Raw genomic sequence first — 18,664 nt, forward strand, 5'->3', positions numbered from 1 at the left:
GGTATTTGTGAAGGTCAGGAAGGGTGGGCCCTCTTCAGGGAGTACTCACAGGACCGCTCTGCACGGGCGAACTGTCCTGCTACGATCCAGGAGAGTGCAGTGATGGCCACCAGAGCCCCTATGTGCAGGAATGGTGCTGTGCCCTGTGTGTGAGGAGAGGCAGGAGGGACCTGGGACTCAAAGACAGGTCCAGACTCTCAGGTCACCAGCACGCTGCTGACTGTCTCTACCTACAAGACAGGCATTCCTGTCTCCATTTGTTGGCTGAGGAGTCTGGGAATCCTCCTCCGAGGAACCCCTCCCTGCTCCTCTCTGAGCCTTCTCCATACGGAGAAACAGGAGTGACAAAGGCACCACCTGTTGCAAGGGTCCTGGGAAAGCAATGTCCCTGTCCCTATCCCATCTCACTCACCTGCAGGGAGATCAGCAGCACCTCCCATTCATCTTCCCATAGCTGGGCCACTGCTGACATGGCCACCACCGTGAAGGCCAGGATGACCACTAGCACCATCTGTAAAGAGAGGTACCAGACACGGTCACGGCAGGAGTGAAGAGAGAAGTGTGTCTGGGAGAAGAGAGGAGGAGGAGAAAGAAAGCAGAAATGCACACAGGCCAGATGGTGTTGGTGCACGCCTTTAATCCCAGCACTCAGGAAGCAGAGACAGGTGGATCTCTGTGTTCGAGGCCAGCCTGGTCTACAGAGCTCATTCCAAGATATTCAAGGCTACATAGAGAAATCATGTCTCAAAAAAACAAAACAAAAACAAAAACCAAAACTAAAAAGAAGAAGTTCACACAGAGCAAGGAAGAGGAGGGAAGGAGAGAGCCTGGGATGGGCTGAAGGCAGCAGGGACAGTGGGAGGGACTGGGAGGAAGGCCAGAGGCAGAGGCAGGGGCAAGCTCTGCAGTGGGAGGGGCTGGGAGTCACTCTGGCAAGAGCAGATGCTGAGGCAGGGCTCTGCTCATGGCGCTGTCTGTTAAACTGGCTGCCTGGGTCTCCTGCACCTGGCTGGTTTTTTCTTGACACAATTTCTTATGTAGCCTTGAACTCCTTCTGCTGGCTGCCACTTCCTTAGTGCTAGGATTACAGGTATGCATCACCATGTTTATGCTACACTGGGGACTGAACCCAGGATCTTGTGTGTGCTAGGTAGACACTACCAACTGAGCTACATCCCCAGCCCAGCTTCTAATATGTTCCACAGGAAGTGTGGAGCACAGCTGTAACGAGAGCATCAAAGCACCTTCAGGGACAGAGATCTGTGGCAACAGACACCACCTGAAACCCCAAACTAAGTAAGACTAAACTGGGGTTCTCTGCTTCAGCCTCTCTGGATCCCTAGTACTCTTCAGGCCCTACCACTGTCTGTGGCTGTAGGAGCCAGCAGGAGCCCCTGAAGAGCACTTTCTGAAGACATCTTATTACAATAGGAGGCCGCCAGCGGAAGTCCTTGCAATAAAACTGATTCCTCATAATCCTAATACAATTAAAATTTCATCACAGTTTTACAGTTGCTGCTTATTACCCATCATGCTCAGCAGCTTCGTTGAAAGTTCAGGGAGGGACTTCTTCCCCATAGTGTCCTTCAGCCACAGGAATAACACAGGCTTGCAACAAAACCCCTACCAAACCTAACCCATAAGCACCTGAAGACCTGGGGTAGACCTGAACTCAGCCTTGGTATTTCTGTCCTGGGCTATGATGGCAATGGAGAAACTCATTCATTCATTCATTCATTCATTCATTCATCGGAGTCTTGCCTGTGTGAGAGACCCAAGAAGATTTGGAATCCAGCCTGTATAGACTGGCCTCTTGGTGGGTGCCTGGTAGATAGACTGGGGTCCCTATACCTGAGTCACACTCATGGGTCAAATCCTGGCTCTGTTGCATTGGAGGAGGGTAACAACTTCAGGGAACTTCTCTGACACAGGGACAGTTATAAGTGCCTCTCAGGGAGGGGTTTGGGATATAAATGAGAATATGCAAACAAAGCGCCTTGTACAGTGGCTACCACTAAAAGGAAATGAGTGTCAGATGTGAGTGTCACCATTCTCAGTGAGTGTCACCGGAAGGAGTAACAGAGGGAACAAATGAAACACTAGGGAAAGTGCCCATCACATACAGCAAGCACCCAAGAAACGTTGCTTACTGCTTTTATGACAAACATGGTGTCTGGCATACAGGAAGTTCTCTACTGTGCCTTCCTAGAGAACAGCTGGAAGGACAGAAGTTAGCTGCCAGAAAGAACTGGCACAGGCACCAGCTGCTGGAGAACAGCCTGAGTTCAGTGAGTGCTGCTGGCTGTCCATGGGGCTCAGCAGGCACCAGCCCAGCTCAGCCACACGGTGATCTGGCAGAGCTGTGGTTGACAGAGCCCTTCTGGGTACAAGCCCTGGATACAAGCAAGCTGCCCCTGGGGCAGGGGAGTTAGCACCACAGAGCAGGGGTAGGGCAGAACACTTAGTGTAGACCACCACAGCTAGGAAGGTGGAAGCTATGAGAGCAGTCCTCACAATGAGAACACCTGTGAGGTGGCTCTGGATGGTGGCTGGGCACGAAGGTCATCTCACAGAGGAGCCTTCGTTCGCCACAAAGCAGCTGCCCCCATTACCTTGACCTCCCTCATACCCGGCCCCCTAGGCTTCTCCTGGGGATCCCTCACCTGGTACAGGTCGCTCCCTCCCTGCCCGTTCCTAAGCACTTCTATCCTCCCCTCCTTGGGACTCTGAGGAACCAGGGACTCTAAACACAGACCAGGATTAAAATGTCGCATAAAACTGTCATCTTCAAAGCAATATGACCCTGGCATAAAGCCAGAGGAATAAATGGAAGCCAAGTTCAGAAAGAAGTCTGAATGCATTACAGGAATATAACGGCATCTAGGATTGGAGAGGGGAGGAGAGCGTGCTGGGGAGATGGCTGGGAAGCATCTCCAGCAAGCTTGGCAGGATCACACCAGGCCCCAAAATAACGAACATTTAAATGTCAAAAAAGCAATGCTACACATTATATTACCTGGTGAGATCATGGAAGAATTTTCATATCATCTTGGAGTGGGAAGGACCCCTCTAAGTTTGACTCAACACCCAAGGATCATAAAAAGAGATGACAGATTCAAGTTTTTGTTGGGTGGTGGGGTTTTTTTTTTTTGTTGTTGTTGTTGCTGTTGTTTGGTTGGTTTTGTTTTTTTAAGACAGGTTTCTCTGTGTAACCACCCTAGCTGTCCTGGCTCTGTAAACTAGGCTGGCCTTGAACTCACAGAGATCCACCTGCCTCTGCCTCCTGAGTGTTGGGATTAAAGGCTTGCACCACCTTACCCAGCCAGATTCCATTATTTTTTTAGAATTAAAAAAAAAATCCCATGGCAGAAATGCAATAAAACAGGCAAAATTTAAATTCATCAGCAATTCATCAGCCAAAGGGTCAACTCCCTAGATCTATAAAGAGCTCCTGAAAATTAATAAGCAGACCCGAAGCAAAAGAACATGAGATGCGATGATAAACTCCAGTGACCCAGGGCTGTGAAACACCAAGTCTCAATGAGCAGAGGGGAAACACAGGCTGCTACCTTGCAGATCAATAAAGATCAAGGAATCAGCCCACACCTGAGGGTGAGGGGATCCTGTTGTCACAACCATGTACTGTCTAGGGCGCATGGGTTATTGCCCTGTGGCAAAGAGGGCATTTGGCAAGATCAAAATTATGAAAGTATACCTTCTTGTTGGACATGGTGGCACATATCTGTAATGTATGCATTCAGGAGGCTGAGGCAGGAGGATAATGAATTTGAGATGAGCCTGGGCTCCATAAAGCTGAGAGTGTGGTGTATATACACCTTTGATCGTAGGAGGAAAAGGCAGGTGGAGCTCTGTGAGTTCAAGGTCAGCCTGGTCTACATAGAAAATTCTAAGAGGCTACATAGTGAGACATACTCTCAAAACAACAACAACAACAGAGAAAAAGGTAAATACACAGTGTTATTTTCTCCCAGATCATAGCTGCACTGCCCTGGAAAAAGAATTGAAAACTATTGGATGTTAACAGGAGCTATGTAGATACCTAGGGAATGAGAAACAAGAGCAAGTGGCAGGCACCGATGGGCAGAGCCTTCCTGTGTCGGAGAAGGACTCCTAGCACTTTTTAAAGAGGAGGGCAAAGGTGAGGTGAACTATGTGTGTATAACAGAGAGGGAGGATGCTGAAGGCACTGTGCAGCAGCTAAGAGCACTGGCTGCCCTAGCAGAGGACCAGGGTTTAGTTCACAACACCCACGTGGCAACTCACAACGGTCTGTAATTCCAGTTCCAGGAACTCTGATGCCTTCTTATGGCCTCTGCAGGCATTGCATACATGTGGTACACTTACATAAATGCAGGCAAAACACCTGTGCTCATAAAATAAAATTAAGTTTAAAGAAATAGGGAGATCAGTGAGATGGATAAACAGGTAAAGGCACCTGTGGCCAAGCCTGATGATCCGAGTTTGATTCCCCAGGACCCACATGGTGGAAAAGAACTGACTTCCAAAAGGTGTTGTTTGACCTCCACATATGTGCTGCCACCACACACACACACACACACACACACACACACACACACACACACACACACACACGCAAGAGTAATGTAGGGAAATTTTCATTGAGCATGATTTTTTTTCATGTCTGAAGTTTTGGTCACATAACAGGCCCTTTTGCCTCCAGGATCTCACAGGATGGTGTGGATGGAAGAGAAAGAGCCCAGAATAGGAAGCAGGTTAGCTGAGGGACTCCTGCATGGAGCCTCCAGATCTGCCCGGCTCTGTAGATCTGTGGACTTCTCCCTTAGGAGACTTTACCTGCGGAGAGCCAGGCACAGCCAGCCCCAGGAGGTGAGCACAGCGTGTGTGCCCCATCCACAGGTGCCAGCTGGTACCCTCTTTCAAGTGTTAGCTATATAGTTAGAGAAGAGAGGACCTCTCGGTGGGGGGTGGGGGTGGGGAGTGGGGTGGGGTGGGGTGGGAGGGGCTGAGGAAGCCCCAGAGCAGTCCTCAGGAGAGAGTCACCAGCGGGGACTGTTCCACTGTTCTCTTCATCCCTGAATGACTTTGGTCACCTAGGCCTGGTTCCCAAGGTGCCCCCTACTGCTCACTGTCACCTCCTGCCCAACTCATGACCATCTGTGTCCTGTCTCCCTCTTTCTGTCCTCCTAGCTGGGCAGTCTCAAGGGTCCAGTTTGTTTCCAGGTATTTCTGCCCCTTCTTAGATGGTGTGCTCACTCCTAGTCATGCTCTAGGAAAAGAGATGACCCACCCCTCCCTCTAAACTCTGGGGCTACCAGAGGGGGTGGCTCTATCTTAGCCAGGACTGGGCCAATTCTCTGGCCCTGTTCAAGCAGAGCAGGCATTTTAACAACCTACACTCAGCACGTGTGTGCATGTGTGTGTGTATGGGTGTGTGTGTGTGTGTGTGTGTGTGTGTGTGTGTGTGTGAGAGAGAGAGAGAGAGAGAGAGAGAGAGAGAGAGAGAGAGAGAGAGAGAGAGAGAGATGAGGTCATCCTGGGACCTCCGGAATGAGTGAACACTGGGGACAAACAACAGGGAAGTGATCAGTGCCAGTTTAGTCTTCAAGGAGCACCAAACTGGAGTGGTTTGGGATCAAGAGCCCGATAAAAATTGATAACACAAATGTTCTACAAGGCATCTGGGAGAGAGGGGAGGCTGCCTGGGGCTGGGGAGAACCCTTGGGACACAAGCTGCACAGGGAGGGTTCAAATAACAGGAAGGGCTTGAAGAGAAAGAGTGAGTAAATGAGGGCCAGAGCAAGGGGCTAAAAGCCAAGAAAAGGTGGACGTGTTGATGGGTGGGAATGATGTCCCCCACAGCGATAGGTGACTATCTCGTGGCAGCAGCAGAAGGTCATCAAGACCAGACCAGGGCAGTCTGGGTCATCCCAGGCACTATAACCCAAACTCACTGAAGCCAGCAGGGGAGGTGGGAGCCAAGTTGAGCTGATGCTGGTACGTGCATGGCTGCAGGGCTGAATCCTGGGCCTTCCCCTCAAGCTGTGAGACCTTAGGAATGTTGACTAACCTCTCTGTTTTTTGCCTCTGTAAAGTGGGATGGTGGCTGTGCCTACATTGTAGGGCTGTGAGGCTTAAAGGAATGAAGGCAAGCTGGGCCAGAGGGTACCGGTAGAGTAAAAGTTCAGTGGAACAGGAAGAGCAGTTGCAGAGGTGACTCAGGGGAGCGACCACCCAGGCTGGTCCCTGCTTCCAGCCCTCTTCCCCTTCCCCAGGAGAGCAGCTTCCCCTTACCTTGTGCAGCCAGTACAGGTTCATCTGCTGCCCCACAGCGATGTGACATAGTGCCAGGACCTGAAGAGGGGCCCAGGGGGCCAGTCAAGCCAAGTGTGACTAGAAAGCTTTGCCAGCTCTCCAGATGCCCTGCTCCACACTCCTGCCCTTGGTCTGACCCTAGGCAGGCAGCACACCCTCCCCACAGACACCAGGAATGCCCAGCCCAGCCCTATCCAGGCCTGGCCTCTTTCCAGACTACTCCAGGCCTCCAGCCTCCTCCTCTAGGAATTTCCCTGTGAAAGGTCCCTGGGTTTTGGCACACAAACTGTTCAACTCGATGTATCAACTGTTTGGGATATCCAGGTCCTAGGACTCAGAAGCAGACCTGCGCTCTGTCCCCAGGAACCTCTAGTGCAGAATGTGGTCAACCTGAGTCTCTCAGTGTGGAGAACATTGAGGGTAGGCAGCCCTTTCTGGTAGGTGCCAGTAGCAGGTGCAGAAAGCCAGAATGGCTCTTGTTGGCCTAGGGGCAGGGGTAGGGGCTGGGGTAGGGGTGGGAAGGGGCTTCCAAAGGGACAGCTGAAGGAGACTCGTAAAATGAGACCTCCTACCTTGGAGGACTCAGGCCTCAGACCCAAGCAACACTCAAGAGGCCTGAGCAGAAGCAGTACTCTGTGTCCCCCATCACAGGCCATGTCTCCCTCTACTAGGAGCAGACCTACATGAGCCCAAGGGAACCCCTCCACCCATACCAGGAGGCCTGCGATGTATGTGAAGGCAGCAGCTGTGGTCACAAGAATCGGCACGGACCAGTCGCTCCAGTAGCCCATACGGTTGTAGAGGTACCTGGTGGGAAGAGAGGAGCAGAGGTCAGACCTCCACTGGGCCACTGCCTAGCCAAGGAACTAGGTTAATTTAGTTCTCATTGCAGCTGAGGAGCTAAAGCAAGTCCATCCCATCTCATGTTGGCTAATAGTGTTTCCCTCATCATCAGTCATGCCTACTTCTGGTAGACACTCAAAGCAAGGAGCAGAAGCTCCCAGAATCACTGATCTGAAAACTATTAGACTTCCTTCCCACTGGCCCCTGCACCTATATATATATGTATATATGTGTGTGTGTGTGTGTGTGAACAGCTGATCTAGGATAAACACCCACCCCTGCTACCCTCAGGAGCATAGTCAACACAGTTCTGAGGGAGGAACACACTCTGGGGATCTAATCCCCACACTGCCTCTTGCTGGCTCATAGGACCTTGTGGAGGTGACAGGCATCACAGATTCTAAGATGCCCTTGACTGTGCCATTCACCTCAAGTTCAATGGCAAACTGTGACAATATGGAGCCTTAGAACTGATAAGATGTAACACTCCAGTCTGCTCACCTGTAGGGTGGGGATAAGAGAAAGCCCTTCACACGGCTCCAGGGAACGAAGGGAGGGAGGCTTGCGTCAAGGACATAACAAACCACCCCTAACACAAGCATTCACTGACACCAGTAAAAATGCTGAGAAAATGTGATTTTTTTTTTAAAGCAGCATGTGGTCTTCTTGCATTCATGTGCCATATATAGCCAGCTTCCCATTAGCAGAATATCATAGCTTGCAATGATTCACTTTATAAACTAACACAAAAATGAGAAAATGGACACATCTTTCTGCATTTCTGTTTCCTTAGGTTGTGTTGCTATAAACAGATGACGGGGCAGACAGAGGGACTGAACTTCTTAAGGGTCCTGGAGGATGCAGCTTAGCTGCTCCCGAATGATGACTCACTCACAGCCTCCTTGTGTCTGCAGGGAAAGAGTCTCAAAGGATAAAGTCACTCACTCAGGGTATGGAGGAGTAAGCCAGAGTCAGGACACGTGGTAGTAGCTTGCCAGGAGCTGGGAGGGGACATCAGAAAGACTCCACGGGGCATCTGCCTCCCAACCCCTACCCAGGGTCCTGTTCTGAGCCAGTGGGAAGGCCTACCACTCAGAAAATCACAGACCATGCTCATCTTATTGTACAACTTGAGAAACCGAGGCCCAAAGAAGGCCAGGAATTGGCCCTGGAGCTAATCCTGAAAGATTTTCTGGTCCCACTGGCCTCTCAAGTGTGGCCACAATGGGCAGGAAAGCCTCCAGCACAAATACATAGTAGCCTACCAGGTATGTCCAACCTGCAGACTGTGGGCCATACATAGCTAAAGACAAATTGTGAACTTCCATAAAACACGGTTGTGAGTTTTGTTACTTTAGGTGCAATTGTTTGTTCACAATAATCCCACTATGTAGTCCCTAGCATAAACTCTGTTGATAACAGCACTGGGTCTCAATGTCAAAAGGTTGGACACTCCTAGCCCTATATGGCTCTCCCTGCCTATGCCCATCCAGTGCTGATCCTTGGTGCTTACATCCTCTTTGTGCAGGAAATAATCCCGGGGAATCAAGAGAAGCTCCAGCCTCCCAAGGAGCAGTTGGCAGGCAAAGGAGCTGCAGTTCACAGGCAGACCTCTGTGGCTGCCTCCCAGACAGGGCTGGCATCTGCTAAGTCTTACTAGCATCGGGGAGGTATTGAGGGTTACACCCCCATCACCGATCCATCATCAGCTTATTGTGTGACCTAGAAAAGGCTCTTCTACCCTTGCTGAGCCCTTATTTCCTAAAACTACACTTGACATGTGTTCTTGACACTGACTGGCTGTATGACCACGGGTGAGTGTCCCTCTTCAGACCTCACTTTGTCCAGATATACAGGGTGTGTGCAGCTGTCTAGGGATTGCCTCTAGGGAGGGCCAGCAAGCATTGTCCTCGTGCATTACATCTGCAATACTACCCATGCTTTAGACACTTATGACGCATGATTGACTTAAGATATGTAGTAGAGAGCAGGGCCCAGCTCCCGCACATGAAAGGGCCTGGCCCATCTTGCTGGGCTACAGGGCAAGTGGAGGCAGCAGTAGTGTGCCCTTTGTTCACTAATGTCCTGTGTTCATTAATGACAGTGGTCCAGTCTGGTTCTTCGGGGAGTGTGACAGTTCATATTGATCATTAACGTGACAGAATCTATAACTGCCTAGGAGGCACTGAGGGAGTTTCTAGATGGGTTAAATGAGGCAGGGAGACCCACCCTGAATGTGAGTGGTACCATCCCATGGGCTGGGGTCCTGGCCTAAAAAGGAGGAGTTAAGATGAGCACCAGCATTCACCACTCCCTTATCCTGAGGTGATACAAGCAGCTGCCTCATGCTCCTGCTGCCATGACTGTGACAGGCTGTGCTCTGGAATCTGGAGCTTTCTGAAGCTGCTTGTGTCAAGCATTTTGTCACAGCGATGGGAAAGTAACTAACACACAGGTGAAGCAGACTTCATGTCCCATTAGCAGTCTTGGGGTCCTAGCAGAATCCTTGAACTCAGCCCATCAGAGTCTGGGGTGCCCCATGCTATGAGCCCTAGCCTCCCTCCATGGAGATTCAGCCTCCCAGGAAGCAGCTCTGTGCCCCACACCCACCCTATCTTGTCCTCACAAGAACCTAAAGAGACAAGTTACCCTACCTCACAGAGGGGGAAAAAACCCAGAGCACTCCCTAGCCCTGACTCCCCACACTGGATCCGGGAACTTGGGCCTCAGTTTCTAAAAATCTACCAGTGGAAGATTTCTCAGGAGCACCCTCTTCTCTGTCCATGTCAACAAAAAGCTGGCAATGGTGGAGGTGAGGGAGGGCCCTGCCCATGGACCTGAAGTGGCGGAGCTGAATCTGCCAGCCAGGGAGCCTGAGGCTAGGGACTGCCTCTTCTGCTCAGGCCTTGGTCTCTCTTTGCTTTGGAGCTCTTGTCTATAAAGGCAGCTAGCAGCACTCCACCTCAAGCTGACATGGCTCTGCCTTCTGTTCCCATTCCTCACAGCCTGGGCCTAGAGAACAACCTGAGACTCCTTGTAAAGTTTTAGGGAGGTGTCTAAGAGCCAGCTCAGGCTATTCCCCATGTTTCCTCCTCCAGGAAGCCTTCCTAAAGTCACAGGGGCACAGAGCTCTCCCTGTCTTACCAGTCTGTGACAGGACCTTCATTGAAGGCCTGCAGATGGGTGAGGCCAGAGCTCCCAGGGGGGCCTCACTCGAGGCCATAAGAGAGCTGGGCCCTGGGGATTCTTCCACTTACCAGTTGAATTCATTGTAGTCATTGTGGACTTCCCACCAGAAGTAGAGCCAGGTGAGGGTGAGGCTGAAGGTGCAGACCAGGAGCAAGAACCACAGACGTTCCCACTGCAAGAGCAGAGCAGAGGGCAGTGTCACATTCGGCAGCTCTCCTAGGGCAAGGGCCTCCCTGCCTTCCCTTCCTGAAGCCTCAATTGCCAGGAGTTCATGAAGAACTGAGGCTCAAGGAGGATACGACCTGTCCAGTGTCACAGAGCCAGTTACAAGAGTGGACAGGCAGGAGCAGAGCTAGGGGTCCACCAGGAAGGGGCAGCCTAAGGCCTTTCTGCTGTTCTGGTTTTGGTCCCTAAAAACAAAGAATGTCTCTCACAGTCTCCTGCAGCCCAGGGCAGCCTCAAACTCCTTATGCAGCTGAAAATGGTCTTGAAGGCCTGGTCCTGTTGGCTCCCACATCCCTTGTGCTGGGATTACAGATATGTGTCCCCAGGCCCAGTTGTTTTTAAGGTTTATTTTATGGTGTGTGTGTGCGTGTGCGTGTGTACCTATACATGTGTGTACAATTGTGGAAGCCAGGGGCAATGGATTCTCCTGGAGCTGGAATTACAGGCACTTGTGAGATGCCCAACATGGATGCTGGGGATAGAACTCAGGTCCTCTGCAAGAGCAATGTGTGCTGTCTACCACTGAGTCAACTCTCCTGCTAGCCAAGTAGTTTTTAAATGTGGTGCTAGGTATCAAAAACAGGATTTTGTGCATCCTAGGCAAGCACTATCAACGAGCAAAATCCCCAGCCCCTTACATCTCTCTTGTTCCATCCTCACATGTCCACAAGCAAGCATTTCTTACCACCTCTACCCTGTGCTACTGACAGAAACACGGAAGCCCAGAGAGACCAACCAGTTTGCCAGAGTCAGACAGCTAGATAGTAGAAGGTTAGGACAGCTAGATAGTAGAAGGTTAGGATCAGTTGAGTTTCCTAATCCCAAGAAATGTAGCAACTGCCTTCTCCCATGGTACTGGGGGGTTTGAGGGGTGAGCTGGGAAAGACCACACACCTCTTGACTCCTGCTAGAGTGGGTAAACACAGGCCCAGTCTGGCTCCTGGGAGCCTGGACTCAGAGGCTTGCAAACGTATGTGCTGGCCAAGCCCTGGGTTTTCGCAGCTCCCACTCCTCTGTTGAGCTCAACAGAACTAACTGGAACAGACCATCTTGCTATGCCCTGAGAAGCTGCTAATGTCAACAGCAATAATCTGCAAATGAGGTGACAGAAGTCAGATAAGTCACCCCTGGAGCACTAAGTCCCCCAAAGCCCCACTTCTAACCCAGCAAAAAGGATCAGGAGTTCCAATTGGTTTACTTCCTCCTGGCCCCTCACTGTTCAGCCAAGTGTGGACACCTTTCCTTCTTGTGTGTGACCCCTGACCCCCAGCTTCATCCCCTTAACTGGGAAGGACCATAGGCTTGGGCTTGTCCCTCCATGTTCCCATTTTCCCATGGAAGACCCATGGAGTTGGGTCCCATGTCACCCCCCTCTGGTAAGCTTTCCTGGATTCAGCTCTAGTCCTTCAAAACTACTGTGCTCCACAGCATCAATGCCCCCTCTTCTCTAAACTCACACTCTGTGCCCTAGATGGCATGAGACCCATTAGAAAAAGTATTCGTCACTTCACAGCATCCTTCCTTCCCACATCAGTAACTCCAGGTTGTGTCTGGAGCCTGAGTGCCTGGGAATCTCAAAGCCCATTACCACTAATAAGCTGTGCATCTCTGGACAGCTGACTCAACCTCTCTGTGACAGTTTCTTCTCTGTGAACTAAATACAATAATAGCATTCACAGCAGGAGGTTGATACAAATGGCCCCTTGCCACCAAGCAGGAGAGGTTCTCAACCCGGATATTCCATGACTGGGTACACAGTGACACCCTCATACCAGGGTGAGTCACTCAAGTTGGTGACCCATGCTTGGTGAGCAGTTGCCACCACTCACAGTCATGTGGAGAACCAGGCTGCTGGGCCTAGCCCTGCTCTGACTGTAAACTGGGATGTGAAGGTGACATTTCTCCCAAGCCTGGGCTATGCTAGTTTCAGCGGGGTGGGGGAGGCAGGACAGCTTTTCAGAGAAAAGCTTACCCGTGTCTGCCCCACCTAGGCATGGGCCAGCATAGCCCCAGACTAGGAGAGAGAGCCCTGACTAGGAACAAGGCAGGACATTTGTGTTCCTGTGGGCACGGGGCCTCAGGTGCCACTAAGATGGCTGGGATGTTGAAGGAGCAGGGTGAGTGGCAGTCGGTCCTTCTCCCCACATCCTGGCCCAAGCTGCTGTATCAGAGCCTGCACACCCCACCCCCCACCCCGGGCTCCACCAGCCCTAGGTTCAGTCCTTCTGACAGTCTTGCCTGTTGCCTCCAGCTCCTACCTGCTCATGAAAGAGCAAGCTCCAGCTGGCAGGTCCCGGGTAAGCTCTAACGTCAGGCTCCCACTTAGTATGGCATACCCCCACCTGCCTATCACCTTGTCTAGCATGAACCCACAGCTGGCCCACTGGGGCAGAGGGAGGTTCCGGTGAGGGGAACCTGAACCTACTGGGGCCTGTCCTAGGCAAACAGCCTGGGTGTGGGGAGGGCCTGCCACAAGTGTGACACAAGCCCCAGGGACACCATTGATAAGAGACCAGGCAGTCAAAGTTGTAGGTGGCACAAGTTGGGAAAGGGGGACAGGCAGGGTCCCAGGCTCTCAGCAGCTGCGAACTGACAAGGTTAGAGTGGATAGGCAGTGGGGGGCAGAGTCTTGGAAGCCAGGAACTAGCAAGCCCATTTTCAGAAGCTGGGACTGGGAAACCTGGTAATTAAAGTCTCACAGAAGCTGGAGGTGATTAGGTCACAGGCAGCTGATGGTTGGGGATGAAGAGGCCCCAACACAGGATGGAGAGAGGTGCATGGTCACACCAAGAACAATCAGAGGAAAAAAACTGATTGGCAGGGATTGGAAGAGAGAGGATGGGGAAGGAGGCAAGGAGAAGGAGAGGAAGTGGCCTCCCAGCAGGTCTACTGATAAAGAGGTTCTCAGGGGCACTAATGGGTCCTGTCATGGAGAATTACCAAGGAGAAAGGCCTGAGAATGCCCTGCTCATGATCGAGTGGGTCTGGCTGGGCTCACCATCTCACCAGCCTCTGAGGCCAGTGCCACACCAGTGGACCTTGAGGCCCTGGCTTTCTGAATTGCACCAGAGGGGGTTACAGGAATGTGTTGTAGCACATGGTGGCTCAGAAAGGGAAGGACCTTTCTGATTACATCACCTATGGGTGAGCAACCATGCCCACCATTCAAGGCAGTTACCACACAAGTGTAGCTTTATGACAGTCATCTGGCAGACAGCAGTCAAGGGGGTCAACACGGGCAAGTAGAGGTCAGAGAGGTCACCAAATAGGGGAGGGATGGGATACCCAGGAGTTCCGAGGTGCTCCCCCTGAACCTGTCCTACCCCTCTGGGACTCAAATGGCAATCCCAGGCCCAGTGTCGGTTCATTGCTCCCTTTCTGCAGGCTGTACCCTCAGGCCTAACCTCTGGCTCCCGGATGCCTTTGTGCCCCTGTAACCCCCAGTGATCTCCCACCCGCAACATCCTGTGCTGACTCTTGGCACCCAGCAACCTACCCTCCAACTACACCCAGCTGCAGAGATAGGAGGAGTGTCTCAGAGCTTAGGCCGGGGTTCTGCACTCAGAGCTTGAAGGCCTCACATATAGATAGGATGGGAACTCTAAGCCTTACCTTGGAAGGGTACTGGGAAATAGTGGGCCATGGTGTGACCTGGGTCCCCAGGGCCTACCAGCATGTTGGGACACAAGGTGATGCTCTGATATGGTGTGAGGAACCAAGAAAGCATGGGTGTGAAAAACTGTGAGATGCAAGGAGGCTAGGTTCAGAAAATGGACTAGTCTTGGGCCAGGGGCCTACTGAGCCCAGGCAGCTAGGGGCTGGACAAAGGAACTTGCTCCTTTGCAGAGTGGTAGTTCCTATGTTCACACAGGTGGCAGGAAGCAGGAGGCCTGTGCCACATGAAAAGCAGGAGTCTGGGTTGGGGTCGGACCCTGAGGCGACATCCTATATTCTTGTTCCAGGGGATGGAGGCTGAGAAGTGATAACTGACAGAGAATCCCCAAGGTTCCAGCCCTACAGCCCTGTCTCATCTCCTGCCCTGACCCCCCAGGAGCTGTACCCTTTGTGGCAGGAGGGCCACAGGGGGCTGATTTCATCAAAGGTAGTGATTCCTCCTCTCTATTTTCTGTTGATGAGCAGGTGACCATCATTACCTGTGTCTTGTCCCTTCTACCCTCCATCCCAAACCCAGAGCCTTCTGCACTCCAAGACTGTGTTAATCAAAAGATCTCATTAGCAGCCAGGCTCTGACAGACCCCAAACCTGACTGGACACAGGAAACATGGGCAGCGCTTGGGGTGGGACGACTCTGCTACTGCTGGCTCCACTTACTACCAGCTCCTTGTACCCCTGACTGTCACCAGGATGCACACAGCTGCCCATCATTGCTGATGCAGTCACGTTTTTGGGGTCCCCAGACAGAACAGTGCCCAGCAGGAGCTGCCAGCCCCACTCTGACAACATTGAACACTCAGAATCATAGACACTAGTACCTGAGATGTCCCACTCAGCTCCTGCTTCCTGGGTACCCCCTCTCCAGACCAGGGCAGGGTGGGAGTTCAGCCTGCTGCAGCTCAGGCAGCCCTAGAGAGAGTCCCCAATGCTAATCCCTCTTAGACCTTCAGCCTGACTAGCAGGTGAACTCAGACACTCAGCAATGCTGGGTTGAATCCTGGGATGCTCAGAGCTGAGTAGCCTCGGAGATGTCCCAACCTCTTTGAGCACCAGCTTCCTGCTCTCAGAATGAGGACAGGTATGGTGTGCCATACTGGGTACCAATAAAGCACCCGCACGTGGCACTGGCCAGGAAGGGGAACTGCTCCCTTGGTCCCCTTCCCTCCAGTGGAGCTAAAACCACCCCCTTAGATTGAAACCACACAGACCAATCCAGCCAAAGGGGTCAAACAATATTGGGGTCAAATGACCAATGAGTGTGTGTAACACAGCTGGGTTTTAATTCCAGCCCTTCTACCCACTGGCTGTGCGGCTGTGGGCCAAGTACTCAGCACCTCAACCCTCAGCTTCCTCCCCTGTTCATAGAGATGACGTCACCACCACCTCAGAGGAAAGCTGCCAGGCCCCAGCGATTACACATGTAAGCTCTAAGTCGCCAGATCCACCATGGTTCCTATAATTACCATTCGCGTCTGACAGCCCTTTAATTAGTGAAGACAGTGATCAAGTCTTCGCCCTCCCCCTGCTCTACACCAACTCTTCCTCTGGCTGCTGAGGACAGCAAGCCCGATCACCTGCACCTGGTCCAGGGAGTGGGCACCCATAGGCATCCAGAGCAAGAGGTCAGGCCTGGCTCTGCAGGCTTTGTGCTATGGGCCCCAGGAGCTCAGTCAGGAGGCTGACTCCTGGCATGCCCCTGCTCAACCCCTGCCTCACACACAGGCTGCAGCCTTAGCTTTGGAAGACAGAAGCCTGGAGGAGCTCTTCTCACTCCCATAGTTCTGCAAAGCAGGTGGAAGGGTCTCAGGAAAATGAGGCCCTGACAGGGAAAGTGGATGGCCTAAGGTCACCAAGAGCAAAAAACACACCACTGGTTAGCCAGAACTCGCAACCAGGTCTGTGTGCCTCTGTGGTCAACTGTCTCAAGGAGACAAGGGCCAGGTCACGTAATTATCCTTGTCTGGCCACAGAGGAAACAGGGTCAGAGGGTCAAAGCTTTTTCCAAGGTCCCACTGAGGGTCATAGGTGATGAGAATTTCAGGTTTCATCATCTCACCAAGGTAGAAGAATGGCCTAGAGATAGGGCCTGGGGTTATGGACCTCGTAAAGGAGTGCAGAATGATGGAGAATGCAGTAGATGGAGTTGGCACACGAGGACATGCTCCCTGCCTCACCCCCCACACCCCTGCTCTTCCAGTCAGTCAATCACTCCTCACAGGATGCTCAGCCCTTCCCTGTGGAGACCCAACAGTCCACAGCAGTGACCAAAGCAGCAGACAGGCCACTTCAGTCCTGGGCACAAGTGAGAGCAAGGACAGACGTTTTTACCATCTGTTATAGGAGGGGTGAGGCAAGGCACAGAGAGCTTCCTGGAGGAGGAAGGAAGGGGCTTGCTGGGAGGACTGGCCAAGGAGCCTCCATCTGGGCAGGAAGGAGTAGAGGCAGATATGAATTGTGCAGGTCTTGTTCAGGGAAATGGCTTCTCTTCTTATGGCCAATTTTTAAAATCAATTTTTATTTAGGTGTGTGTTTGCACTCATGTACATGTGGATGCCACGGTGCATTTGTGGAGGTCAGAGGACAGTTTTGGCAAGTAGAATCTCTCTTCCTACTGTAAGTCCCATGGCCTGAACTCAAGGCCACCAGGCTTAGATGACAAATGCCTGTACCTTCTGGGCCACCTTGTCCACCCCACCCTCATTTTTTTTAAGCTAGGGATGATTCTGAACCCTTGATCCTCCTGACTCTACCTCCCAGGAGCTGGGATTACATGGTGTTAGGAAGTGCTGAACATCAACTTCATCAAGCCTGGCAAGCACCCCACCAACCGAGCTCCATCCGCCTCAGACCCCCAATTTAAGTTTTCACACCGGCAGGTCTACCCCCTTTTACTTTCTTCAGTTCCGCCTTTGTACTCGCTGAGAGCAGACACTACACTTAAGTCATAGTTACATACAGCAGGGAATGCTCAGCCTCACATTCAATGCTGAGTCCCGCCCAGCCCATCCATCCTTCTAGCCAGCAGTACTCCAGGAAGGCTCCAGAGCCTACCTCTAGAGTACACCTAAGCCTCAAGCGTCTTTCAGTTTGCATCTTTCCAGACTGTCTGATTTTCTCAACAATTTCCTCTATGCTTTCTAAAGAGAAGAAAAGTATAAAAATAAGGAAAAATACATTTCCATTCATCTGGGATTTATTCTGATGTAAGGTAAGATCTCCCACGGCTGCTGCATGAATGTCCCCATAGTACAGGACACTTGCAATGACACCCACCTCAGTCTACCACCCGGCAAGTTCTCTGGTGCCTGTCTGTACATTTGTTTCTGGATTTTCAGCCCTTCTGTACAGAAACAGGCCTTTTTCCTGGGTGCGACTCTGCCTTGAGCTGACCTGTTCAGCCTAACTGCCCTGGGAGTCCCCGAGGCATCCAGTGACAACTCTGTCCCATGCTCAACTCACCAAGTTTCAAATGAGGGGTGGAGGAAATGTAAGCTGGGAAGGGGGTAGGAGTTCCTGGGAGACAGAGCTGGGCATGCCCTGGCAGGATTATGCTGGCTCAGGCCCAGGAGATTTGGGGGAGGGGCAGCCGGGCAGGGCTGAGATAGATGGCAGCATTAGGGCCGAGCTGGGAGGGGATTATTAGAACCCCACCGCCAGCCAGTTCCTGGCAGCCTAAGAGGCTGGATTTATTTCTCCTGGCTACAGAAGGCTGGGCAATTAGGCTTCTGTCTGTCCTTGCTTCTGCCAGGGCTCCCTCAGAACAGCAGCTCATTAGGTGGGAGGATGGTATCAGGCCCAGCTTGCAACTCCTCTTCCTCCTGCCCATCCCTCAGGCACAACAGAGCTGGAAGACCCCGAGGACCAGGCTCTGAGAACCCCTAGGGCCCACCCAGTTTAAAGGTCCAGGCTTGGATAGTTCTAATACCCTCACTAAGGAATGGTCCAGGTCTTCACCTGCTCAGACCAAGGTGTTGTTAGTGTCCTTCACAGAGAAGATGAAAGATGACAGGAGACCCTCTCCTGTTCTCTTCTTCATGCCACCCCACTATAGAAGTAGAAAACTAAAGCCCAGAGGGTCACCCCTTATCCTTCAGGCTCTGTCCCTGTAGCCAAAAGGAGAGTGTCATCTATGGGAAGTCTGTAGGGAGGGCATACTCTTCTCAGGGTTAGGACAGGGTCTTACATGGGACAGGAGGCACATGTGTACCCTCTGTCCAAGACCCCATTTAAAAGGCTGAGAGGCCCAGGGCTTGCCTGAGGGCCAGGGCAGCACCAGAAGGGCAGAGTTAGAGATGCAGTTGCCTGGCCAGGAGGGTCCAGCTGCATCTGGTTGAATCCAACTGTGTCCTGGAATCTGCTTTAAGGGACTTCATCACCAAGACAACCCTGAAGTCTCTCTTCCCCTACACTCCAACCA

At 52.0% G+C, this 18,664-nt stretch overlaps 1 protein-coding gene across 5 annotated transcripts in view; it reads right to left on the bottom strand.

Annotated features, from left to right (window-relative positions):
• The window catches only part of LOC100774747 (glycerophosphodiester phosphodiesterase domain-containing protein 5), an 81,423-nt gene that overhangs the window by 14,440 nt on the left and 48,319 nt on the right, over positions 1-18,664 (bottom strand). For all 5 annotated transcript variants that reach the window (XM_027407751.1, XM_027407752.2, XM_027407749.2 and 2 more), the window contains 5 exons: positions 10,416-10,519; positions 7,029-7,122; positions 6,295-6,354; positions 413-511; positions 50-143 (listed from right to left, as the gene is read on the bottom strand). In XM_027407751.1, coding sequence (XP_027263552.1) covers positions 50-143; positions 413-511; positions 6,295-6,354; positions 7,029-7,122; positions 10,416-10,519 — 451 coding nt within the window. The remainder of the gene's footprint in view (positions 1-49; positions 144-412; positions 512-6,294; positions 6,355-7,028; positions 7,123-10,415; positions 10,520-18,664) is intronic.

Source organism: Cricetulus griseus, chromosome 3 (assembly GCF_003668045.3).
Source record: "Cricetulus griseus strain 17A/GY chromosome 3, alternate assembly CriGri-PICRH-1.0, whole genome shotgun sequence".
NCBI lineage: Eukaryota > Metazoa > Chordata > Mammalia > Rodentia > Cricetidae > Cricetulus > Cricetulus griseus.